The sequence below is a fragment of the Phragmites australis genome, chromosome 5, assembly GCF_958298935.1.
Source record: "Phragmites australis chromosome 5, lpPhrAust1.1, whole genome shotgun sequence".
Taxonomy (NCBI): Eukaryota; Viridiplantae; Streptophyta; class Magnoliopsida; order Poales; family Poaceae; genus Phragmites; species Phragmites australis.
This window is the reverse complement of record NC_084925.1, coordinates 31,182,341-31,208,225: the sequence shown is the minus strand read 5'-3', so window position 1 is coordinate 31,208,225 and position 25,885 is coordinate 31,182,341. Positions and strand designations below refer to the sequence as shown.

Genomic DNA, 25,885 nt, shown 5'->3' with positions numbered 1-25,885 from the left:
ATGATGGTTTGGATGTCCTTGTGGTGTGGAGTCATTTTTCCAAATCATTCCGACAGAAGTATGCGACACACCAAGTAACAGATACTGGGAATGTTCCTGGGGCATCCAAGTGCAACGATCAGGCACCATGAGGTGCGGATCTAAGTAGAAGTAGCAATGACACAGATGGGACTTTGCTTCCTAAGAAACAGAGCCTTGCATTTGCATTGCATGTCCAGGAACAGTTCTCAAAACAAACAACACATCGAAGAGAATGGTCAGCGTTAGCCTTTTGTACAAAGTTAGCAAAAAAAAAAAGCCCAGAAAAGGCAACAGAGAACTTTTCTTTACGAGCAATTACGATACATTAGCTTTTCAGGTGAACACTCCTTTTCCAAAATAGTACCATGCAGTTTAAGCACCACTTGTCAGCTGGGCCTCTTGGTCATCGCCCCGGATGCTCGTTGTCTTCCCTAGTGATCTCTGGCTAAGCATCCGGACGATGCCGCTTCTCATCTTCCGAACTTGAGGTCCATTGGCAGACTGACTGCCACCCATTGTCACCGCGAGCTCTTCCGAAAGCGCCTTCACAAGGGCGTCGAAACGGCGCTTGGCTGTAGGGTACCTTGATATCGACTTCGTGATTCCTTGCAATCTTGCGTAGGATCAACAGAATCAGAAATGGCTAATTTCTCTTTAGTGATTGAAAAAGCACAATGAATGGAAGTACCTTCGAGCAAATGCATCTATTTCTGCCTGTTTTCGATCGCTCAATGATGGCAGCTGAGGAAGATTCTCCTTGAGGCGCTTTGGATCACCGGTCAAGAGTACTTGCTTTTCGAGGTATGCTTCCTCTTCTTCTGTAAAATTCTCAGCTTTGATTTGCTCTTTGATGACCATTAGAGGGTCGAAAAACCAATCGAAAATTTTACTTTTAGGCCTGTTGTCAGATGTTATCTCAGAGCCACCACCTGCATATTTCATAGGCAAGTCTGGCAAGTCAAGCGAAGTCACAAAAACCTCTTTTAGTGTTAAAGAAAACCATTTTTACTCACTTAAAATTAGACCATCAGAATTAGCTTTTGCAGATTGGAGGAGAACCTTAAGGATAACATACGCCGGTAAGCCAACATTAAGTACCCCATTGCTGACTTGGCCTGCCTTTGTTCCCTCTATATCTTTTGGGGTTATCACTCCTTCAGCAACCAGATCCTTACCATGGTGCTTACACTCTGCGAATAGCTGATCTAGCAACTAAAAAACATTCTAAATCAGTTATACTGCACAAATTTTCAAATACCAAATAATCATAGTATGCTTTTGAATTTTAAACGAGATGATAAAATATCAAAGCATAATATTTAAATTCTAAAAAAGTATCACTCCACCATACTAGAATACACTTAAGGTAGTCTGTATGTACCAAATGTAGGTATTGAGAATTCTTATTTACTGGGAACACATTGAAATATTTTTTGGCAGTTTTACCAAGAAAAGATCACCTTAAATGGATTGAACTCATCAAAGCTACTTTTAAATGATGTAACACGTTGTGGAGCTTTCTTCACATCATGCTTGTCCTTGAATGAAGTGGGCCTCGAGAGTGAACCATTGCGTGATGAAGCCTCATCTTTCCGATATTTAAATCTGGTCATGAAAAATGAAATTTTAAATAACTTGCATTGTTCAGAAGGTTTAATGCAAGGATAACATTTTAATATGGAATAAACCAGTCATACCTAGGAAAGCAAGATCCTGGCGCCATGTCAAGTACATCATTTGTATATTCATCAAAAATGGATACTGATGATATTACATAAGACAGTCCCAAGAAAAGCGAGGATTCCTGGCATATGAACAAGACTGCAAAAGTAAGCTTCATGCCTGTACAGCTAACAAGTTAAATCAGGTAATATTTTATCATAATACGAGTTTTACTCTAGAAATGAAAACTTTTGTTCCCAGTCCAAAAAGATATGTTGATACCTGGTAAACCACAACAGCAGCATATGCACCAAAAGGAATACTGCAGATGATGGAGGCTAGAAAAGCTCCTAAAACTGCAAATGGCCAGAGAAGGATAGCAAGACCAGCGAACGGCACACAAGCTGTCTCAAGAAACGGTCCTTCTCTGCCAACAAGATCTTCAATCAACCGCTTCCATCCTTTAAAAAGCATCACAGGGAACTTGTACAAGGCTAAAAGTGTGAACATTACTGCATCCACTACGAGTCCACAAACAGCAGTGAGTACTGCACCAGGAATATGAAGCAATCTGCGAGATGTAAAGTTAATTATTTTGCTAATGTTACACAGAGTTCCTCAGTTAAAATAAAATCATAATAGGGTATTAAATTAGAGCGATCAGATCAGGATTTATAGGTTGGTAAACAACATTTTACAAGGGGCACTTCCCCATGTAATTTTTTTTATTTTAATGTGAGTTCTCAAGTATGAGAATTTTGTGTTCTTCATTTTTTTTTTGCGAGGACATAATTGTGTATCTCATAGTTAACCTGAACTGTTTGTGGCATGTAAAAAAAAAGCTGCCCAAGATAATAAACAAACAAACAAAATACTTTAATTAGCACATTAGATGAAGGTTCTATTATTACACAGTTACAATGACTCATTTAATACAATATGGCTAGTGTGTACTCTGTTGTATTGCACAAGTAAGTCCGAGGAACTCATAAAGAGTTTTGCCTAAGCATCGGGGAAAAAAGTTAATACAAAGAAGTTGTGATTTTCTTGGGAAGAATGGAAAAAGCTGAAAACAATAACAAAAAGTAGACCTTATCTCATATGGCTTTCCATAAGGAGGTGCATGAAGACGAAATTCATCCATGATTGAAAAATATGAGTGTAACAGCATGTCTTTCATGTCCCTGACTACTGTACAGCTTCCTGTGATAGTGCTCCATGTTCCATCCTGCGTTTCAAGTTAGCTAACCATGTTAAACAGTTAAAATACAAACCAAGCCGATGTCAGTGTAAAACTATAATAAGTAAATTGTACCACAAAACAGTGAACAAGTGGCTTTTCTTTCCCTTCCCCAACTGCATCAAATGTGGCCATTACTGGTGCTAGAAAGCCATAAGCCAAACCAACAAGGATGCTTCCCACGATGCCGACTATTAGCCATAGAACTAAAATCACAGTTACTGAAATAAGCAGCAGCAGCTGTACAACCGGTCCTACCATCTTGGTTCTGCTTTCATAAAGAGGAGATTAGCATATCTAGATACGCCACATTACATTACATTTTCTTTTAGATCTGAATTACACAAAATTGCAAACACTACCTGATGATGCAGTAATATGTCCAAATCACATGCATAGGCCACAAGCCCAGAATGAGTACTGAAATTCCAATTGTCATGACAAGCCATGCCCATGGGCCAAACAAAGCACCTGGATAGGAGGATTAATACGAATCTAAAGACCAATAGGAACAGAGATCAACAAAAATTACCAAGCAGTCAGCCACTCCATTAAATGTAGCAAATGTATTAATATTTACCAGAAGAACACCTTGGAATTCTAGAATTAACAGACACTCAATATCATCATCACAGTACAAATATTTCCTTTTAAGTCGCTACAAATTCAGATTGCATGTACTGCAACAATCAGTATACATCCCCCATCAAGAACAACTGCAAAAGTAATAAAGTCTAACTCAAAGCTATGACATGAATAAATCCGTAAATACAAAAACTGAACCAGGCAGATTGGGTAATGTCCATGAAAGCCAATACTTTATCTGGCAAGAATAAAACGGGGGGAAGGTATCGTCTGAATTTGGTCCCATCATACACATTACCAAATAATATGCACTCCATTGGTTCCATTATTATCAAAGCATATTGTGCATCAAGTATCAACTCATAAAAGGACTACTTCATTGGTGATATGAGCATTTATGCAAGCCTAATCAAAGAAGCCTGGTTCCATCATTACTGAAATTTGAAGCCTACAACAATGGTTTGAAGGAGCAACCAAGCATGGGTACAAGCAGAACGAGAATAGCTCAATCGAGATCCATTCTTCATATCAAACTTGCAAATGCAACACACCGCATCAACTGATTGATCGAATTCATGAAACAAGCACACAACCTCCATTGCAACTCCAATCCATACTTTTGTTAAAAAAAGAAGAAGAAGAGAGAAGCAGCCAAGCAGAATGGACCAATAGAGCAAGCGTTATGTCCACCTTTGATAATCCCTAGGAGGAGAAGACCGCAGAAGAAAGGCAGGAACTTGAAGAAGCTCCAAAAAGATGTCCAAACCTCCATTGGCAACCTTGGTCAAAGACTTCTCACAATCTCACTCACTTCCTTCAATTCCAATCAAAGCTGTCCACCCAGGACTGTGCACAATGGGAAGAGAACAAAGTGAATACTGAACTTCGCTCCTAGAAGACAAACTGCATTACTGCAATATTTTCAAGAACTCACCAATCCCTCATCAAACCCAGAGCAGAGAAGGGAACCTGAAACTGGCACCAGACAAGAACTCAGGAACCGCCAAGAGCTCTTGGCAAGAAACGGACCTGTGGATTGGATTGGCGGTGGCATGGGCAGTAAACCAACACCAAAAGGGACGCAATAAAAGTTAACCACCAGGAAAAAGCCGGACTGACTTGGCAACCGCCCTGAGCTGTCACTGCTGTGTGGGTTGGGACCTGCGAATCTGATGCCGGGAGGAAGGGCACTGGAGCAAATCAGAGTAGAGAGGTTGCTTGTGGTTGTTTTATCGGGGATTTGGTGAAAGAAAGGAGCTCGCTTTGCAGCTTGTTTGCTGGTGGAGTGGAGGTTGGTGCCTGCTGGTGCTGCGGAGCGAGCAGAGCCGGGGGCTTCGCAGTTGCAGCAGGAGGGGCAGGCAGGAGAGGAGGAAACGGATGATGAAAGGAAGTGAGGACATGAGTGGTGGTCGGCCAGATGCGTTCTTCATAGGGAAAGCAAGCGCATGGAAAGGAGAAGACGTCGGTGGTCAAATAAGCAAACCTTATACTTGTAGTGGACTCAAATTTTTCTAGATTTGGAGTCGGTTCAAAAGTCCAAATTTGGAAAGAAATCTTTGGTTCACGTCTGATTTTGAACGGACTCGAATTTAGCTGTCGCGACGCCTCCGGGGATATTAAATAGTGGTTCTAATGATTGGATCCAAAATCGCTATATTCAAACATGTAGGGAGTTTTAATCGGATTTTATTGATCCAATTCAAAGATTCAACATACATGGTCCGGTTGGAATGAAAAAAAGAAGATGCAGAAACAGGAAAATGTATTAATTTAGTGCCATGCTAGCAAAATATTAGTTGAATAGGGTACGTGTCATATCACACCCATATAGGATTAGGCCAAGTGCAGAATGTACGTATAAAGGTGTGGAAGTTTAGTCCCATTTTACTTGGCTAGTTTGATCCACTTATAAGGTTAGTGGTCCTATTAACTATTTTATGCAAAATAAGGATGAAAATGTAAGTAGGATTGCTGTAAGTGTGTGATTTACCCAATATGTGGGTAGGTTTAAGTCAGATTGAACCTTAGAATGTTATAAAAGGATATCAAGTCGATCCTCGCGGTTACACAAATGTGTGCAGTCTAGGGGCATATACATGTTGCCCATGACGCGTGTGTAACCCTTAGTGGTCATGCACCAACCTTTAATTAGTCTTTTTACGCAAAATAAGAATGAAAATGTAAGTGAGTAGATGTGAGTATGTGGTTTACTCGGTATGCAAGTAGGCTCAAGACAAATTGAACCATAGAATGTTACATGTATCCACAAATCACTTGAAATTTGTGTTTGGACGTTTCATAGTAATTGTAAAATAATTTGAAGGAAAAAGTTCTCTTGATCAAAGATAAAAAGAAAAGAAAAATTGAAAGATAAACCTCACCTAGGTGTCACCTCCTTCTTAAGTGAACCCGACCTTATGACAATATTTCAAGAAAAAAGATAAACTTAAATCAATAATCTGTAGGGAAAAAAGATATCCTATTGAACCCCTAGGATGTAACTCCCTACAACTATGCAGGGAAATTCGCTTCGATTGCAAAAATCAGTTCTTATAATTTTCGGAAAGAGAACGGCCAAAGCACAAAAGTCTAAGAACTGATTGTAGTGATGGGCCTCAACCGAGCCTGTCCAACCCAAGCCCAACACTCGTTTCCCCAGCAAGGGCTTGCCCTTTGTCACTTTTGTCCGGCAGTAAGCAGTAACTAGGTGGATTAGTGTGCCTACGTTATGCATATATTTTTTTTCACAGAGCATGATAAAAGAAGTCTAAAAAAAATTAGATTCATTAATTTTGGACATCTCAATATTTATTTATAAATTTATCAATTTTAACATATTTATTTAATTATAAGGAACACAGGAGTACTTTCATACGTGGACATAATTTTAATATATAGACGACAATAATATGAATCTAACAAAATTTGTTTAATATTTTTTTAAGTTTTAGATATTTTTCTTTGCATTTTAGATTATTTCACCCGATTTATCAATATAACTAATATTCATTAAGACATTTTTCTAGAATTTCCCGAAAATAAAATAATATTATATGTATATGTATACGTATATATACATATATATATATCCATATATGTATACTTATACGTGTATATATATATGTATATATATACACACACGCGAGACCTACATGAACAATAGCTACAATAACTTACCCCTCTGGTTGGCCTTCGACTCTTGGCCTTTTAATATATGTAATAATAGACTAGCCCAAAGGCACGAGACGAGGAACAGAGTCAGCCTCCGCCATCTGTGGGCGCCGTCTCGTTGCCGGGCGGGGAGCATCTCTGGAAGGGAGCTAAGGCCACGAGCGGAGCGTGGAAGCATCTCTAGGAAGGGAGCGTGGGACCCATGGAGGCGGGGGGAGGGGAGCTCGCCGACGGCAGCATGATCTCGTTGGCAGCCATGTCACCAGCCAAGAATATTGGCAAATAGGTGGGTTTGTAACCGTGATCCTGAATATTTGCAAAGGGACCCTAATTTGGATTGCAATAATTACGATCTGAATATCTATTAGATCCCTAGTTTGGTTCCAGATTACCCCTGGTTTAGATCGCAATTATATTTGTAAATAGTGTCCTGGTTTGGATGATGATTAATAATCTTATTCAGAATCTTGCAAAATATCCTTTGGTTTGGATCGCGATTAATAGTTATCTTCTGAATATTTGTAAAAAGCCCACTGGTTCGGCTCGCTTTCTCTCTTCCTCTTCTTCCGGGGGGGGGGGGGGGGGGGGGGAGGGGGATTTGATTATATGTCTCAAAATAGATCAACTTTTGTTATTATATTTGAAGTTGATCATTCTTAGATCATATGTATCACAATGACTAGCTTGTTTCATATTGAGAAAGAGACGTGAAAGATAAACTTTACTACAAATAGTCTATATGGGACATGATCAAAGAATAATCAACTTCATATATATTATCAAAGATTGATCAACTTTGAAATATATAATTAACTTTTCTCTTTGTCGGCTCCTCCACCCGTCCGCTGATGCCTTCCCCCCTTCCGTCTCGGTCGGAATCTCGAAGCCCCATCCCACCTACGAGGCACCGCGGCAAAGACGAGGCACTACGTGGAGGCATAGGGCATGTTTGGTTTGAGCCCAAACTAGTCCCACCAAAATTTTGGTGTCACCAAAACGTGGGTAATGCCAAAATACAGGTGAAAAAAATGTTGTCTGGATCGTAGCCTTCCAATTCACGGGCAATGCCAAAGCATGGAAGGAAAAATGCTGTTTGGATTTCAGCCTTGCTAATTCTGACTAAAGATGTGAGCATGGCATGTGGGACCCACATGTCACCAATTTTTTCTCTCATGAAACATACCTAAGTGAGATCTTATTTTGTAGATTTAATTGTAAGAAATATAATAGTGCAAACGGATTGTAATTTAAATATATTGTTTAGTAGATATAGCAGTTTGAAATTTGCTAAGGCCAGCTCTAACGGGAGCGACAAAATGTCCTGTATCATTGGGTCGATTGCCATGTTCGTCCTTTTGCCGATCAGAAGCGGGGGGAAAGCTCTCCAACAGCGCCCATATCAACCGGCACAGGGATATGGGTACGAGGCCCTGTCTGGCAAATTTGCGGAAGCAAAAGTGAGTTTGTATCACTGTAGCTAGAGGATGACAGTGGGTCCGAGGAAAGATGGAAAGTAATGGAATGTAGTAAATATGGTAGCTGCTGGAGATGATAAAAATAGAAGATACCGTAATAGTGTTAGTGAATACTGTAATAGTATTATAGAGAATGAATTTTTAGAGTATCTACTAGAGATGATCTAATATATGAGTTTTGAAATCCGTGCATAAGGACATGAAATGCTTATGGCTAGGTGCTTAAATAAAAAGAGTGTTAACACCTACATAAAAATTGTAATTTTCAATAAAAAAAGGTTATAAGTGCTTCAAAGTAGTAATTTTTAATACAAACAAAGACTATATGTACTTAAATATGGTTAACTATCATATTAACACTAATATAAACAGCGATGCTTAAGATCTGTCTAAACACATGTGATACTACAGTGGAAAAAAACCCGATTTTTTTCCATTACAGCTCTTCTAAACATCCTATTGTATATGCTCTAAGTGAGGTGTGACCAAGGTTGATGTTATCGACCGGCCGAGCTCTGGTGGTAACCGAAATCTCGCGGTAACCGTAGTTACCGGTCAAAAATTCAAAAAAATTCAGAGAAAATTCATTCGGCAAAATTTGAAATTTAGCGAAAAAATCGAGTTTTTGCCCGCTCGGTAACCGGTCGGTTTGGACCGGTTACCGAGCGGTTTGCTCGATAAATCGAGCGGTTTGGGCCGCAATCGACAGATCGAAAACCGACCGAATTGATGCGATAACCGAACGATTTTTAGCGATTACTGAGATGTGTGGACACATTATCAATAATTAAGTTGAAAAATCATAATAAACAAAAAATTGACCACTAAATCATGGGGAAAAATAATATAGAACCATGGTATGTTTTTTAATATTATATAAAATTTTGGCATGACCTTTGCTATATTTTTGAAGTTTCGAAGGCAACAAACAGATAGTAATAGCAATTCAAGTACGAACATATAATGATTGTTTCGAATATATGCGTATATTACATATGTAGCGCCTGAAGTTAATAAATATATATGGAATTGTCGTGACCTTCGAAAGTAAATTTGCATCACCTTTAGAACCACCAGCTTGGGGGCCGATTACATTCGGCCATATTGTACTCATCGGTGGACATTAGCATTAGCTGTCATGTCAATAACAACTCTGCCTTAAACTCAGCCCATGTTTATCCTGTCCATACAGAAGTGGTTGGCCATTGTCCTTGCAAAGTGGCATAAAACTCAGGGTCTTGCCACTCATAGACCCACTGAATAGGAGACTCTGAATGAGCATCGGAGACAGGATAGTGGTACGGATATGATCCAGAACTACTCTCCATGCCATAGCTGCTGGAATAGCTCACACTATCTTGTGGTCCATCGTGGCCACCATGTATTATATGCCTTAGTGAGGATGTAGCACCGCGGTCCTGATCTTGCGTGGCATGCGAAAACTGACTCTCACCAGTGAATTGCACAGGAGGAATGACAGATGATTGGCATGGATGAGCATCACCGCCTTGACCATCATTATCACCGCTGTTAGTCTTTGAACTGCTGTCATTCGATTCTTGGTAAGTTGGGCTCTTTGGGTCACTATTCGTGCTCTCATCGCTTTGCACTTGTCTTTTGCTCTTACCCTTAGTCCTCTTGCTCTTCTTTGTATGCGTCATTTGCTTCTTTCTCTTTCCCGTGTGTGTGTCACCAACCACTGTAGCAGCCTATTGTTGCAAGTCAGGTGTGTTCACTGTGTCTGTCACTAGGTGAGTAGGTAGGGGTACGTCGCTATCTGTGTCCTCCTCGTCAAGCTTAGAGTAGCCCCCTCTGTCAGTACCACTACCACCTCTATGCTCGTAGGACTCGCCTGCCCTCCTCCTAAACTCTTCCTCATCCCTCGATTGACCTATGGCATGCTGCACCTGTTCCTCTTCCGTGTCCTCATTGTCGCTTGTCAAATCTACTTGAACTCTAGCTGATTCTTGCCTACGAACCCTCTCGTCTTTCCCTTCCTCTTATCTCTTGCCCTATCCAGCTCACGTCTGAAATAATCACGTACATCTGGAGGCACCCTATCACAGTGTACAACATTTGATCCGCGCCCTGCCAAATGTTCTTTTAACCTTGTGGCACCACCGCCTCTCTTCTCCTTATTGTAATAATTACACTTAAAACCCGAGGCCAAATTGTCCCCATGCTGCCACACCACATCTTTATCTGTCATCGATTAGTTTGCAATTTCTCTGTAGGAAGAAGAAATCTCGATGGTTACCCTACTAATACATATGCCCACATGTGTTCAAATCGTTACTCAACTCAATTGAACAAAAATTATCGATGCTTACCCAACTAATAAACTTATTTGACCAAATATTAGCACCATATACACCTAAATAGCCGATTATCTAGCATGAATATTACCATCATTCGCATGTACATGGACAATTCAATGTAATAAGGTATATAACTCAACGAATCAACCGAACTCATCACTGAACAATGCATTTTACACAAAAAAACTACTACACAGTTCACAACCGAACTCATAACACAATGCATCGTCGAAATAACACGAAATCTATCACTACCGACCGTGTTACAACGATTATCGACCGTAAAAATCACAAAATCGAGCGAATTGCAGCGGTTACTGAAGAGCTAGAAACGGTTACCGACCATGCATCGTTTCCTGCCGACGAGCTAGGGCCGCCGGTTGGTTACCGAAGGAATTCGGTCGGTAACTGAGCTGAAGACGGCGATAACCGATGACTCACTCCCGGATTTGCGCCGGACTTCGGCGGATTAGCTCGGGAGATCGCCGGCGTCGCTCGTGGACCTGCTGGAGTTTCGATGGGGAAAGTGTAGCGCTGCCAGCAAGCTCCAATCTGACGCCACCTTATCCACTGGCCGTGGGCTGCAAACGGGTTGTAGTCCACTGTTCATTCGGCCTAGAACACAAACGAGCCCATTACAAATATATTCGAAGTTTGCCCGTTAATTTGGATGTCCAAACGATATTTGTTTCAAGTTTGGTTTTCACAGATACTCTGGAAATTATCTCTAGTTTTTTATCAGATTTTTTTTTTGGATTTTTTGATTTTTTTCAAAATCGGTTTGAATTTTTTGAATTCAAATTCGGTAACCGCTCGACTTTTGAAGCCGAGCCGCAGCGAGAAGGTCGATAAACGTGATTTTTGGGCGGTTACCATCGCATTTGTGAATCGTGGGTGTGACCACGTAGCTTTGTTGTGCAGCCAAAATGCGAGTGTTTTGCTCGCCCAAGTTCTCGCCCGTGTTGATGGAAGAAATGCTCGAACGTGCTTGAGCTTATCAAAAATTGAAAATGGTCGTTGCATGGAAGGCGGTTTTGAACAATTTTTCTTTCCTTTTAATGATTGTTTGGATGCGGCTTCAAATTTCAAATCTGACTCAAATTTAGGCTCGAAATCTAGGAGAACCCCAAATTGGACTACAGTGATCTCCCATGCCTCATGTGCATTTCGTGGTGAAGCCAACAAGAAGCGATTCCACCGGTTTGGTTGGATCCGTTGTCAGCGATATGGTTCATTCGATGTAACTGCATGCGTAACATCACCGTTAACATGTTAGCTAATTTTGAATTCTCAATAGATCTCCGTATGTCAGCGACGACATCACTCATACAGTTACCTCAAATGATCTCTCCGTGCCCCAATGGGACAAGCCGAAGCCGATGGATGAAGGGACGACCGATCACGCATGCGTCGCGCGCGATCAGCAATCTGCAAAAGGGTCTTGATCTTCTCCACGGAGAACCCTGCCCAAGAAAGGCATGCGTGCACAGCCACCCGCCTCGAAAGGTCAGAAAGGCCAGCGCCTTGCTGAGTGAAACTGACCATGGCTGCCTGCTGGTAGCAGTAGCTGACTAGCTCGTTGCTCTCTCTTGCAAGTGGAGATGCATGGCCCTGGTCTGATGAGTGATGAGAGAGCTTTTACACTTACCGAAACAGCTCATCGGGAGGATATACTCAGTAGACTGGACTGGGCATTGCCCTGGTCCTTCAACTTGTCAAATAGATAGATAAGATACTGTTAGCGATAGGATTTTCCTTGGTTATCCCTTTTCTATGCATCCAACAAACTCCAACCTTGTCGCCTGCATCTTCCTTGGTTATCCCTTTTCTCATAGAGGTTACCGATGCTATGACCCAACTACTCGACGAATCATCATATCACTCCATGTGATTTTTGGCAAGTCCGATTTCCCTTCGCATCGTCGAACTCACAGCAACAACTGTGGCTATCCAGTTGGATTTTTTGCAAGATCTTCCAGTGTTAGACATTCCTCTGCTACGTGCTTGTGCTCCCACCAACGAGCACGCATGGGGTGCTCCAGCTTCTTCGGCCAGATTGCCTCAGTTCGGAGCTGCCCCACCACGAGTTCGTGCTCCCACCAATGAGCATGCACGGGGTGCTCCAGCTCCTTCGGCTGACTCAACGTAGTCCGAGGCTGCTCCTCAAGCCGCGGTGTCACCCTCACCCTCAGTGTCCGGGCCATCACAGGGCGGCTCTGCAAGGTCTCCGGAGGGTGTCTCCGCTGGCCCCTTGGACGGAGATGTCGCCGCCACAGCGCCACGCACGGCCACGCCCGTCGCGCCATGCGCGGCACCGGACATTGCCACTGGTAGTGGCACCAGACTATCCGGTGCACTCCGCATCTGTGCCACCAGAACATCCGGTGCCCAACTCACAGCACCAGATCACGGTGGCTCGGCTGCGCCACCAGTCATGGCACCTGTGCCATAGACCTCCGCCAAGCCGGCACCTGGCCCACATCCTATGCGGACGCATGCCAAGGACGGGATTGTCGTCCCCATCGATTGGCTCAACATGTCTGCCATCCACAGTGCGCCTTCACCCGTCCCAAAGACGTACCGCACCGCCCTTCAGGATGTCCACTGGCGTCAAGCTATGTCCGATGAGTACTCTGCACTCATGGACAATGGGACATGGACTCTAGTCCCTCGTCCCCCTGGCGCTAATATCGTATTCGGCAAGTGGGTCTACAAACATAAGTTTCACTCTGATAGCTCCCTCGCACGTTACAAGGCTCGTTGGGTCATTTGCGGCTTCTCTCAACAGTCGAGAATTGACTATGACGAGACCTTTAGCCCAGTTATGAATCCGGCTGTCGAGGGTAAATCCCTGACAATGATTCCGAGGTATGTTGGACAGTGAGTGCGTGATCGGCGTTCTAGGTGTGCCTGTGGAATGTGTGTGTTTGTTGCTCAAGGACACCAGAGTTATCCAGATTTAGGCCCCCTATGGGGTAATAGCTCTACATCCTGTGTATTCTTCTCTATCCTCTCTCGTTTACAGAAGATATCCCCCTTTATATTCCAGAGGGTAGAAGTCTTACAGGTGGGCCCAACAAAAAGACTCATGCCTGCCTAGAAAATTGATATAAATAATCATTACAAGTATATATATGCATTGTGCCTACCCAGGGTCCCTGCGGCGGCCGTCCCGTCCATCAGCTGCACCCCCGTTTGTCGCTCCCGAAGCGCCCGACCTGCCCTATCCTATCGCAGGTTTCCCACTCGTGTCTACCGTGCCCCCTGTCATGCCTGCGAGCCCGTCCTGCAACAATTAATGTTTGCGGGATGGGATACGATAACTCTGCGCTGGCCATGCCGCCTCAGCCGGAGTGAACTGCCTAGGGAAGGAAAACGGCATGAGTAGCGGCATTAAATGAGGTTTGACTGGCCTAGACGAGTACCTTACTGGTCTCGGGGAATCCTGCGAAGGCCATAGCCATGGTCGCGCGGGGGTCATGGGCCAAAGAACGAAAGTAGATACTGCCAAAACTGACAGTTGTGGGCCATCCCGGTGGGGGATCTCTATATTCTTTACATCGATAATAGCCCCCAACCTCCCTCATGGATGTGGTGATCTGAGCTGTTTTTTGTAATGTTGTGGTCGGGCCCAGTCGTACCACTTGGGCCATGGGTGAACAAGAGCTCTGCCTGGGGAGTGGTCGGCGACATGGTCCACCACCGTGTCTGGCTTAGGAAACCACATCCCGAGGGGAGGTTAACCGTCAAGAGAGAGAGAGAGAGAGAGAGAGAGAGAGAGAGAGAGAGAGAGAGAGAGAGAGATCGTTGCGGAGAGAAAGGAGGGCGTGCGCAAGGGAGAGGATCGTGGGAGAGAGAAACCCTGACGGCCGACGGACTTTGAGGGAATTTCGGTTCCCCAAACGACCCTCGGAATTCGAGGCAGCGGGATCGAGTCAATCTTATAAATCGAAAGGCAGAACCCCCCGGAAACCCCTTCTCACTCAAACCCCTGCGCTAAAGCCCATTGCCCTCAATCTCATCCCATCTTTCTTGCGAAAACCACCATTATGCTCCCATGGCGCCGTGCAACGGAAAGGAGCCTGATTCCCCAAGTCCAAGTGCACCACCGCGAAGCTGAAGCAGATGTACGAGAATCGCCTGCTTTCGCGTCGCCTGTCTTCGGGATATCGCCCTGGGGGGAGGTCCCTGCTCCCCGCCAGGGGGAGATCGTAATCTTCGCCTCGTTTTTCCTGGCGGGTTTCGTCCCCTCCTTTTCCGAGTTTTTCATCACCATCATCTCATTCTATGACATCTACCACCTCCACCTCAACTCCAACTCCATCATCATGTTGAGCATCTTTGCTCATATGTGCGAAAACTTCATTGGGTGTTGTGCCTTGATCTCTTCCTATTTTTCTATACAGCCAGGGTGCAGCCTGGGCCGGCCACTGGGAGCTGCGACTTTCATCTTCGTGATGGTGTCAGGAGCTCCTATCTGGAGATGAATCTCAAATCATCGTGGTTGGGTTGGAGGGACGAGTGGTTCGACCTCACGACCGACGACTCCTTGGACAACCTCCGTGTGCCAGATGCACCGACACACCTTGCGGAGAGTTGGGGAAGCTCCCTCTTGCCGACCGCTGACCTCTTGTCCCTTGCTGGCGAAGTCAAGACGCTTGCAGAAGGTGGCCTCTCAGGGTCGGACGTCGTCCGCGACTTCATCAAGCGTCGGTTGTGTCCCCTACAGCGGAGAGTACACCTGGCATATTTGTACACCGGGAGTGATGATGATACCCGGGAGAGCTCCGTAGGTAACATCACAGCCACCCCCTGTCACTATGTGTTGGCCGAGCGGTGTCTTATTCCCTTTAATCAGATCTTCCCAACGAGGTCATCGACTTACGGGTCAGGTCGCTGATGGCGGCGGCTGCCAGGAAGGGTGGCCCTCCTTGTGTCCCCCTGTGTGAGCTCCTGAAAGTGCATCTAGGCCCCCTATGTGGGTTTTAGCTTATTGATGATAAATGATTAAGGGACTAATGAGTTTGCTGAAGTTATGAACATGTTTTAAGTCCCATTGGTTAAGATAAGAGATGTTGGCGTCCCTCAAAAAGAAAAGAGAAGCGACGTATAGTTACTCAATAGGCTTTAATTTATTTATTTTGAATTTAAGTTAAGGATAGCCGTACTATCAATAGAGATGCATTTGATAGTCTTAGGGGTGTCTCATTGCTCAAAATATCCTTTTTAGAACCAAAAGATGAGAGACACAATCACTCACGGACATCGAAAAATAGTTTTTGTTGTCTGAGCCCAGAGTCTCCGGGTGAACCCGGATACTCCAGACTCTGTTCAGTTGGCCGGAGTCTCCGAGTGGGACTCTGCCAGAGAGTCTCGGTTTGAGTCTAAGAAACTCAACCCGGAGTCTCCGAGTGAACCCGGATACTCCGGGGTTCTGTTTGTGGCCGGAGCCTCCGAGTGAGACTCCGCCAGAGAGTCTCGGGTAAGCCTTGTGTGCTTAACACGGAGTCTCCGGGTTAGCCCGGATACTTCGGTGTTCTAGTTGTGGCTGGAGTCTTCAAGTGAGACTCCGACAGAGAGTCTCGGGTAGACCTTAAGTACTTAACCCGGAGTCTCCAGGTTGGCCCGGATATTCTGATGTCTCTGGACCCTCCGGAGAGGCTCCGGGCAGTGTATTTGCCTGAGTTATCGTGTGTTACCCGGAGTCTCCGGGTGAACCCGGATACTCCGGGTCAGTTCAAAATAGACTGTAACAGCTAGTTTTTTGAAGTGAGCTATAAATACCCCTCGCCCCTTTTGTTGGGGTGCTGCTGAAGCAACTCGTGGACAAATACTTTCAAAGCCATTCAATAGCCCTCCTAACTCCTCTAGATCTTAAACTTGTGCAAGATTTGGAGATTAGGTTTTGGGAAGTAAGTTTGAGTGCTAGAAAGCAAAAATTCCACTCTTGAGCACTTGAGGTCATCAATGAGCTTTCGATTCACATTCTTTTCTCTTGGAGCTGTGAGCTCCTAGACGGTAAGGTATCACCCAGAGAGCACCCAAATTTGTGAAGTGCCCTGGGAAGTTTGTATTACCCTCATTGATTTGAGTAAGAACCCTCGTTTGATATTTGTGGTCGCTTGGGAGAGGAAAGGGTTGGAAAAGACCTGGCTCTTTGTGAACTCCTCAACGGAGATGTAGGTACCTCTTTGTGAAGCGGCCAAACTTTGGGAACAAATTCTTGTCCACTTCACTTTGTTGCATATTTACTTGTTTTAGTTAATCTTTGGGGATTTTCCCGATGTACTTGTTTGTGTGCTTGTGACTGTAGGGTGTTGGTGATAAGGTACTTAGACCTCCTTTAGAACCTGTGGTAACCTATAGAATCACTTAGATTTACTCAACCGTTCTTTAGTTTCGTTTTCCTGTATAATTCGGACTCTCCGGATAAGGCTGGAGTATCCGGATTCTGTATAACCCGGAGTGTCCAGATTAACCCGGAGTATCCGGATCAAGTAAGTTGCTGTCAAGTTTTTAAATTTTAGGAATCGTCTATTCAATTGATATCAGAGCCTAACCTCCTACAAGACTTCACCGCTTGGAGAATTTGAAGATGCGGGCATCCGGGGAGAAAAGCTCGAAGAGTTCAAAGGGTGGCCCAAGAAGGCCCATGGATTCGGGCGATGCTTCAACAACTGGTGGCTCCAAAGATAGAAGGGGAGTCGAATTTAATTTGATTATAGTAAATTGAATTCTCCGTCTAACAACTTCATCTCCGTGCCTTCCAGGCGTGCGTTGTTCTTTGATGGCACAAATTATGCCGCTTGGAGGCACAAGATGAAGATGAATTTAATCTCGCTCCATCCGAGCATTTGGAAGATCGTGTGTGTAGGTCTCTACTTTCTGGTGGAAGACATTGAACTCACACCCGAACAAGAGTAAGCAATACATTGAAATGCTCAAGCAACAAGCGTTCTCCTTAGTGCCTTAAGCCCCGAAGAATTTAACAAAGTGGATAAGCTTGAGGAGGCTAAAGCAATTGAGATACACTCCAAGTCTCACATGAAGGCACCACGAGTGTGAGAGAGTCCAAGATAGAATTGCTTGAAGGAAAGTTGGGAATATTCGTTATGGAGGATGATGAAACCTCTCAAAACATGTATGACCGAATGATGATATTGGTGAACAAAATAAGAGGGTTTGGAAGTGAAGAGCTCGATGATCACAAGGTGGTGAGGAGGTTGCTTAGAGCCTTTGCACCAAGAAATCCCACCTTGGTCACACTCATCCGAGAAAGAAGGGACTACAAGAGGCTCACACCAAGTGACGTACTTGGAAGGATCCTTGCTCATAAGCTTATGGAGCCAATGAAGTAAAAAATCTTGCAAAGCAAAGCTCAACCTCCAAGAACAAAGAAGTTGCATTCAAGGCAAAAAAGAGTAAGCAAATCTAACAATCAAGTTGAAGTGAAGATGAAGACTTGGATGATGAAGAAATATCATTCTTTGTAAGAAAATTCAAAAAAATTATGAGGAATGGTGGCTATAGCAAGTACAAGAAAGATATGCCCAAGAAAAAAACATCCAAGAGGGCATGCTATGAGTGTGGTGAAGTTGGTCACTTCATCACTGAGTGTCCTAACAAGAAGAACAAGGACAAGGAAGAAAAGAAGAACAAGACCTTTAAAAAGGACAAATACAAGACCCACAAGAAGAAATACTCGGGTCAAGCTCATATTGGAGAGGAGTAGGATTCCAACTTCGACTCCGATGATGAAGGAGTCGCCACTATCGCCATCCATGCCTCTACACCGAAAAAGTCACTTTTTGGTGACATGAGCGACGACGACATGCCCAAGTGTCTAATGGCGAAAGGGCGCAAGGTAAAATCACAACTCAAGCTCCTAGATAGTGATAGTGGTTGTGAGCATGTTTAAAGGTCTTATAAAAAATGCTATGTCTAAAATAAAAGAGCTCATGGAAACAATAGAGAGTCAAGAGGAGATTCTCGAGAAGTAAGATGACTTGCTCATCCTTGAAAAGGAGAAAAACCTTGAACTTGGTGAGATCCTTGCTAAAGAGAAGGAGAAGGTTGAGAAATTGACCAAATATCTTGATTTGGCCGATGCCTCTATTACTAGTCTTGAGAGTAACAATTCTACACTTCAAGAGAAACTATCATGTTTGGATGAAACTCATAAGACTCTTGAAATGCAAATTGATACCCTTAAGAATAGCACATCCATCTCTAATGATGCAAACTTACTCTCTAGTGCCTCCACTAGTAATGGTTGCTCTCGGTGCTACAATATTGATATAAATGCTTGTACTACTAATGTCGAATCTTTACAAGCATTACAAAACAAACACGAGAGGCTAAAAGCATTGGTTAAGTATGGATGCATCAAAACATACAAATCCAAAGATGCACTATACAAGACCATTGAGACCAAGGACAATAAGCAAAAGAGAGGACTTGGGTTTGATTAATGGCAAGGGGTGCCTCAAGCTCATCAAGGGAGGCAAGCAAGTTGATCATATCACTCAAGCAAAGCAACCCAAGACCCATGCTCCACAATCTATTTTTTATGCTTAAGAGGAACCATCGTGGTAAAGTGGTTGCTCTATATGTTGGTGCCTGCACAAAAGATAGAGTTGTGAAAAGAAGTGTGGGGGGTACCAAAAGTACTTATGACTAACATAAAAGGATCCAAACAAATTTGGGTACCTAAAACAAAAACTTAAAATTATTTTGTAGACATACTCCTCCGGTGTATCAAGTTGGGTGCTTGATAGCGGTTGCACAAATCATATGACCGGAGAAAAGAGTATGTTCTCATTATTTGAAGAAGATGGAGAACCACATAAAAATATCGTATTTGGTGATGATGGAAAATGAGAGGTAATTGGTTTAGGTAAAATTGATATTTCCAATGATCATTCCATTTCAAATGTTTTGCTAGTTAAATCTTTTAGTTACAATTTATTATCCGTATCACAACTTTGTGAAATAGGATATAATTGCCTTTTTACTAATGAGGGTATGACCGTCTCTAGAACTTTGCGCACCCCCATCCTGGGTGATGTATTTCAATAAAGAGTCGTTGCCCCTTTGGTAGTAGAGGCCTCCCTTTACCAAGGAGGATTCTCGCGGTCTGCCCGCGTGACCCTTTCCGCTGACACATTGCCGTCAGGGGCTGCTTGATTCTGAAGGTAATCCAAGATCTGATCCATCCAGGTCGTACCCGAATTGAGCAGGGCGACCACATGATGGCCACTCGAGGTTAACGACATCGAGGGAGGTGTTGCCTCTGGTGTTCCGTTTCCCAGCGGAATATCCCTTCCACGTTGGCCCGAGACCGCGGTGGGTGATTGTGTGAATCTTTTTCTCAAAGACTCCGACCGGGGCGGGTTCGCAAGAAGAGGCTAGATGGACCAGCCTATCGGCCAAGGAAGTAGTCCTTGCGAGGGACGTGCATGATTTCCTGGTCGATGGCGCGTCGCTCGAGCTTTCTTACTTCAGAGTGGTATGTCACCATCATCTGGTCCGAGCTCTAGAAAACCTTTTGGCGCTAGGGTCACACCCAGTAGCAAGTCTCTCATCGCTAGTAGGTGTTACTCCCTCCGCGCGGGTGCTGCTCGCGTTCCAGATAAGAGGCCCTCATACTCCGCAATGCTATTACTAATTGGAAAAACATAATTGAACCATGTACTTGATGATGCAGGGTCCTGTGCTCGTTCGTTCTTGGTCGATGGAAGCGTGCCTCTCTCAGGGACCAGTATTGCGCCTGTGGTACCTTGAAATCCTGCAAGGTAGGACAAGGATTCCTTCTTCCTATCGATGGGTGGTTAGTACCGGGGGAGGAGAGGATTACCTTTCTGAGGTCCTGGTACCTAACGGGGAGTAGTTGTTACCCATATTAGAAGTGCAAAGTGTGGACCCCTCTGTTCGTCCTCGGGTTGAACCTGCCCGAAGAAACAACACACCCGATTAGTTTCTGGGTACTCTTTTACCTAATCGGATCATACCTGGCCGATGGTTTTGGTTTGCGCCACAGGGCTGGGTGTTGACCGCCCTGATGCATTGAGTGCTCCTCCAGGTGGGGCTGCTGTTGATGAGGCTGGTTCTCTAGGGACTTGCAGTCCGTGAGCCCCAATGTCGGCGCCGGGAACATGGATGCCTCTGCTGCTCTTCGTTGAACCCTAAGCCCTTCGAGTCCTGATCCAATGTCCTGACTCTAGAACATATCGGGTTTGTTTGGGTCGTATCCCATGAACAACACCTCGCAGTGATTCAGATCCTCTGAGCGGGACTCGTCGGTTGTCAGGGATTCGAACATGGATAGCCCAAAATAAATTAACGGCAGTTACCAGAACTAAAAAATGCGCCCCCTACCTGGTGCACCAAATGTCGAGGGTAAATCCCTGACAATGATTCTGCGGTATGCTAGACAGTGGCTGCGTGATCGGTGTTCCGGGTGTGCCTGTGGAATATGTGTATTTGTTGCTTAAGGACACCCGAGTTATCCAGGTTCAGAACCCCATGGGGTAATAGCTCTACATCATGTGTATTTTTCTCCTTCCTCCCTCGTTTACAGAAGATATCCCCCTTTATATTCCAGAGGGGTAGAAGTCTTACAGGTGGGCCCAACAAAAAGCCCATGCCTTCCTAGAAAATCGATATAAATAATCATTACAAGTATATATGCACTGTGCCTGTCCTGGGTCCTTGCAACGCCCGTCTCGTCCATCGGTCGCACCTCCGTTTGTCGCGCCCGAAGCGCCTGGCCTGCCCTACCCTGTCGCAGGTTTCCCACGCGCGCTTGCCGCACCCCCTGTCACTTCTGCGAGTCTGTCCCGCAACAATTAATATTTGCGGGATGGGATATGGTAACTCTGCGTCGGCCATGCCTCCTCAGCCGGAGTGAACTGCCTGGGAAAGGAAAACGGCGTGAATAGCGGCATTAAATGAGGTTTGACTGACCTAGACGAGTACCTGCCCCGTGACCAGTAAGGATTGGTCGTGGGGAATCCTGCGAAGGCCATGGCCGTGGTTGCACTGGCGTTGACCGGTCGCGCGGGGGTCATAGGCCAAAGAACGAAAGTGGATACCGCCAAAACTGACCATTACGGGACATCCTGATGGGGGACCCCTATATTCTTTACATCGACACCGGCTACCATCCGTGTTGTGTTGAGCATCGCTGCCTCTTGCTCCTAGTCGATTCACCAACTCGATGTCAAGAACGCTTTTCTCCACGGTACACTCGACGAGGAGGTGTTCTATGAGCAACCGTCTGACTTTGTCGACCTCTCTCGACCTTAGCACGTCTGTTGCCTCAAGAAGTCCCTATACGGCCTCAAGTAGGTGCCCCGCGCTTGGTACCAGTGGTTCGCCACATATGCTCGTAAGTTTGGCTTTGTGGCATCCCTCTTCGACACGTCGCTTTTTGCTCTTTGTTAAGGCAATGACGTCTCCTACCTGTTGCTATTCGTCGACGACATCGTCATCACTGCTTCTTCCATTGAGCTTCTCTCATGTATCACTCGTCGGCTCCACGATGAATTTGCCATGATGGACCTTGGTGATCTCCACTACTTCCTCGGCATCTCGGTGAGTCGGTCACCGTCCGGGCTTTTCCCGTCTCAGCGACAGTACGCTGCCGACCTTCTTCAGCGTGCCGGCATGGCTGAGTGTCACTCAACCACGACTCCAGTGGACACTCAGGCCAAGCTATCTGCCACGGCTGGCGACCCAGTCAAGGACCTGACGGAGTATCAGAGTCTTGCTGGTGCACTTCAGTACTTGACTCTGACACGTTCCGACATCGCCTATGCCGTTCAGCAAGTGTGTCTTTACATGCATGCTCCTCACGAACCCCATCTTGCACTCATCAAGCGCATTTTGCGGTATGTGAAAGGCACGCTCGGCTTTGGTCTTCACCTCCATGCTACACCAGCTACCTCTCTCACCGTGTACTCTGACTCAGATTGGGCTGGTTGCCTTGACTCTCGTCGTTCGACTTCCGGCTTCTGCGTCTACTTGGGAGACAACCTGGTCTCGTGGTCGTCCAAGCGTCAGACTACAGTCTCCCACTCTAGTGCCGAAGTGGAATACTGCACCGTCGCCCATGCGGTTGCTGAATGCTGTTGGCTTCGACGGTTACTTCAGGAGCTTCATCTACCACTGTGGACTGCTACTCTAGTTTATTGCGACAACATGAGTGCGGTGTACATGTCGTCCAACCTCGTCCAACATCGACGAACCAATCATATCGAGATCAACATTCACTTTATGTGCGAAAAGGTCTCCAATGGTCACGTTCGTGTTTTACACGTACCATCTAGTCTTTGTGTCTGGTCCCTTCCTGCTGCAACTGTTCCTTGATTTCCGGTCCAGTCTTTGTGTCTGGTCCCCTTCTGCTGCAACTGCAGGGGAATGTTAGCGATAGGATTTTTGGTACATATCTCTCTAATTGTGGTACATATTCTAACAGCTGTAATTCCTCTAATTGCTCTCATGAGCCTATATAAATGAAACCCCAGGCATTCCGCTGGGTGTGGCTTCCCCCAAATCTCTCCCTGCTATACTTCTGCAGATACTGTGAATCTGTGATGCAACTGCCCTTTGCATGTGGGTAGACTGGCAGTTCCATGAAAAGTTCACATTCAAGTTTATCAAAATTTACATTGCTTTAACTCTCACGTTTCATCGCCGCCTACTACTTACTCTTCGTTATCGAAAGTACTGGTAGTTTCGACATTCCTTTACCTCTTACATCTGATCATATATGCAGGAATCAATTCAGCTCATGTCTTCATATGGGTACAGCGAAACCGGATTGATGAGACAATGGAACAAGCTTTGTTTGTACTAGTTCCTTTCTTGTGAAGCCAAACAACCTTTCTGCCTGCATGCTGCTGTCTGTAAATGGGGGGCAAATCGGTGACCGATTTGTACTCTCAGGCAGCTCAACTTCACTGCAGTCCAAAGGGCATGATCTAAAATGAAAAATCTCAGGCACCAACCGCATCAGTGGCACAACAACAAAAAGGAAAGCACTGTCCACCTCAAGATATTGCACATCTTAGGCTCCTTTTCTTGAACCTGAAGCATCACAACGATTCGTTCTCCATGCAGGCATCACAATCGCATCCTCAAAGATCACCAGATAAGGCAGAAATTTCATCATGGGTACAGGGACACAAGATACATACAATTTTCCATTTCTATCCATAACCCATGTAGGAATGAGATGGAATGGACCAAAGTAGTAGGGACCATAAAAAGCCCAACATCAGGCTTAGCGTCGCAGCACAACCACCATGGCTGATACTTGCAACTAACTACATGATTAAAAGGTTCTGTCACTCTCATCTTCAGGGACCTTAGCCCTTCCCTGGAGTGGCGTTTACAGTGAACTAAGTGGGAGATTACATAACAAACCCCTATTCCGGATATAAAAAACATTCCAGAAATTAAACCTTGGCGCCGGACTAAATAGTACGATTTATAATTATAACAAGTAGTAGTAAATAATTAGCACGATGATGATCCGGACTAGACCAGGCTACACTTGGATAAAAGGCTGGCATGACCCCTGCACGACCTGTGCCGTATGGGCCTGGAGCTTCATGTCCTTGAGGGCAGGGTCCTCAAGGAGCAGGACCTTGTCCTTGTCCCTCACCCCAACCATGTGGAGGTGGTTGGTGTCCTCCCTCTCCTTGCCCCTGAACAGCAGCCTCTGCTCACAGGGCTCCAGCCCTGTCACCATGGACAGCACCACCTTCAGCTCCCCTACAATTTCATACACAAGCTTGTTAACTACAGTACAGACAAAGAGGGCACATTTTGAAATGAAAGTCACAGTGGAGACGCGCACAACATTTAGAAGACAAAGGAAAAGAAATTTGATGAAGGTTCCAACATGTGTGCAATTCTGTCTGAAACTCAGGCATGTTGTCAGCCCCTGGTAGATGCCCTGCAATGCCTGTATGAGCATGAGCTGGCTGTGCCGGTGGCAGCCATGAATAAATTATGTGTGTACGCCCATGTTAGGGTGCAGGACTTTATTTAGTATCTTTTGCGTCAGCATTGTTTATATAGATAGATACGGTGAGACTTCTGGAGTAGAAGCACTGTAGTTCTGAAGAAGATGCGGCACTTGTGACTTGTCGGTTGTTTTAGCATTCAGAAGCAGCCGACCTTCCTAGCTGTCAAGTAGTACAAAAATATTGGAAACCGTGGTACGATTCAGAGCCGTGGAAACTTCACATTTGCATTTTGGAGTTTACATTTTGCAAACTGAAAAGAAGTTGGAATCAAGACCAGAGGTTTTAGTGGCCATCTGAGGAGCAAATTTGGGAGCAGAACAATCCGGAGGCGCATTTCACATTGGAATGTGAAATACAGGGACGCTGCTACTGCTATACTGATACTGATACTGGTTACTTCACAGTTCGCATCAAATGCACAGGTCAAGAGTTCTTAACTGCGTCCAACGACTACCGGACAGGAAACAACTGCACTCACTGATGTGAAGGAAGAACTGAGGTTGTCCTCTCTTTTTCTTCTTCTAAGGAGTCTGGTTATGGAATCTCTCCAAGAAAGAAAACCATAACCAGATCAACTTCCAAGAACAAACTTCCACTCTATCAACAACCAGAAAAGAAATCAAATATATATGAAAAGTCACTCAAATCGAGCAAAAACAGAGATAAGAATCACCCTAAGTGGAACTCAGATTAGAGCAGTGTGTGCTCACCAAAAGTGGAGGTGGCTCCAATGGACACATCATGCCAGGAGAAGCCAGTGGACACCCTCACCGTGATCACCTCCTCGCCGGCCCTCCCTTCCCTCTTCTGCACCAGCATCCCTCCCGGCCTCACCTCCCACTCAATCTCCCCAGCGCCTCCGCGGCCGCCGACGCCGACACCGACACCGGCTGCATTGCCATCGCCGCCCCCGCAAGCACTGGCCTGCTTCGACGAGGAGCTCCTCTTGAAGAGCCTCTTGGAGTACCTCAGTTTGATCATGCTTGCAGAAGTGCAGCCGCTGGTTTCTTGCTCCAGTGGCCTCGCTTCTACAATGCAGCAACCGATTCAGACTAGCTAGTAGTTGCAGTTGTAGGACAAGGCTTATGTGTGTATGTCAGTATGTGTGCGAATATGTAGAACAAGAGGAGAGTCGGTTGTAGAGGGCTGGCTGGCAGGCCGGCTTTAGAAGCGTGCGTCCGTTTAGAGTCCAGAGCATGCAATCTCTGCAAAGTCCATAGTGTGGGACCCATGAAAAACAAGGACAAGCATGTTGCACTATTTTTAGATGTGTTAAGACCCGGCAGAACTTCCAGCTCAATCTCATATCTCGAGGTTGTAAGCTATAATAATTAATAAATTATTTTAAATTACTATTTTTAATTTAAAATAAGAATA

General features: G+C 45.0%; 3 protein-coding genes across 4 annotated transcripts; 1 reads left to right on the top strand and 2 right to left on the bottom strand.

Moving 5' to 3' along the window:
- Positions 1 to 148: 148 nt before the first annotated feature.
- LOC133919222 (uncharacterized membrane protein At3g27390-like) lies at positions 149 to 4,974 on the bottom strand. Of its 2 annotated transcripts, none has more exons than XM_062363549.1 (11): positions 4,443 to 4,974; positions 4,199 to 4,354; positions 3,286 to 3,394; positions 2,999 to 3,191; positions 2,775 to 2,911; positions 1,966 to 2,254; positions 1,719 to 1,825; positions 1,482 to 1,626; positions 1,035 to 1,233; positions 710 to 950; positions 149 to 634 (listed from the first exon to the last, which is right to left on the bottom strand). In XM_062363549.1, the coding sequence occupies exons 2-11, from the start codon at positions 4,278 to 4,280 to the stop codon at positions 394 to 396; spliced, it is 1,743 nt and encodes a 580-aa protein (XP_062219533.1). In that variant the 5' UTR covers positions 4,281 to 4,354; positions 4,443 to 4,974; the 3' UTR covers positions 149 to 393. The 2 variants fall into 2 exon arrangements, with proteins under 2 accessions (XP_062219533.1, XP_062219534.1); XM_062363550.1 differs by lacking the exon at positions 4,443 to 4,974 and adding an exon at positions 3,504 to 3,639 and having other exon boundaries at positions 150 to 634; positions 4,199 to 4,335.
- A 17,054-nt stretch (positions 4,975 to 22,028) lies between these two features.
- LOC133917972 (uncharacterized mitochondrial protein AtMg00810-like) lies at positions 22,029 to 22,899 on the top strand. Its single transcript, XM_062361771.1, has 2 exons — positions 22,029 to 22,615; positions 22,761 to 22,899. Exons 1-2 carry the CDS (start codon positions 22,029 to 22,031, stop codon positions 22,897 to 22,899), a joined length of 726 nt encoding a protein of 241 aa, XP_062217755.1.
- Positions 22,900 to 23,621: 722 nt separating this feature from the next.
- Positions 23,622 to 25,649, bottom strand: LOC133917583 (BAG family molecular chaperone regulator 1-like). The gene is made up of 2 exons (XM_062361465.1): positions 25,219 to 25,649; positions 23,622 to 24,251 (listed from the first exon to the last, which is right to left on the bottom strand). Exons 1-2 carry the CDS (start codon positions 25,487 to 25,489, stop codon positions 24,025 to 24,027), a joined length of 498 nt encoding a protein of 165 aa, XP_062217449.1. The 5' UTR covers positions 25,490 to 25,649; the 3' UTR covers positions 23,622 to 24,024.
- Between the last annotated feature and the right edge of the window lie 236 nt (positions 25,650 to 25,885).

What these genes read in the sequence shown, in the direction of transcription:
- LOC133919222 (XM_062363549.1), bottom strand. Translation starts at nt 4,280, where the DNA reads ATGGAGGTTTGGACATCTTTTTGGAGCTTCTTCAAGTTCCTGCCTTTC. An exon ending in GGAAAGCCATATGAGATAAG is followed by an intron (nt 2,255 to 2,774) that starts GTCTACTTTTTG and finishes TACATCTCGCAG; the next exon opens with ATTGCTTCATATTCCTGGTG. An exon ending in ATGAGTTCAATCCATTTAAG is followed by an intron (nt 1,234 to 1,481) that starts GTGATCTTTTCT and finishes AATGTTTTTTAG; the next exon opens with TTGCTAGATCAGCTATTCGC.
- LOC133917972 (XM_062361771.1), top strand. Translation starts at nt 22,029, where the DNA reads ATGGACCTTGGTGATCTCCACTACTTCCTCGGCATCTCGGTGAGTCGG. An exon ending in GAATGCTGTTGGCTTCGACG is followed by an intron (nt 22,616 to 22,760) that starts GTTACTTCAGGA and finishes ATGTGCGAAAAG; the next exon opens with GTCTCCAATGGTCACGTTCG.
- LOC133917583 (XM_062361465.1), bottom strand. Translation starts at nt 25,489, where the DNA reads ATGATCAAACTGAGGTACTCCAAGAGGCTCTTCAAGAGGAGCTCCTCG. An exon ending in TGGAGCCACCTCCACTTTTG is followed by an intron (nt 24,252 to 25,218) that starts GTGAGCACACAC and finishes ATGAAATTGTAG; the next exon opens with GGGAGCTGAAGGTGGTGCTG.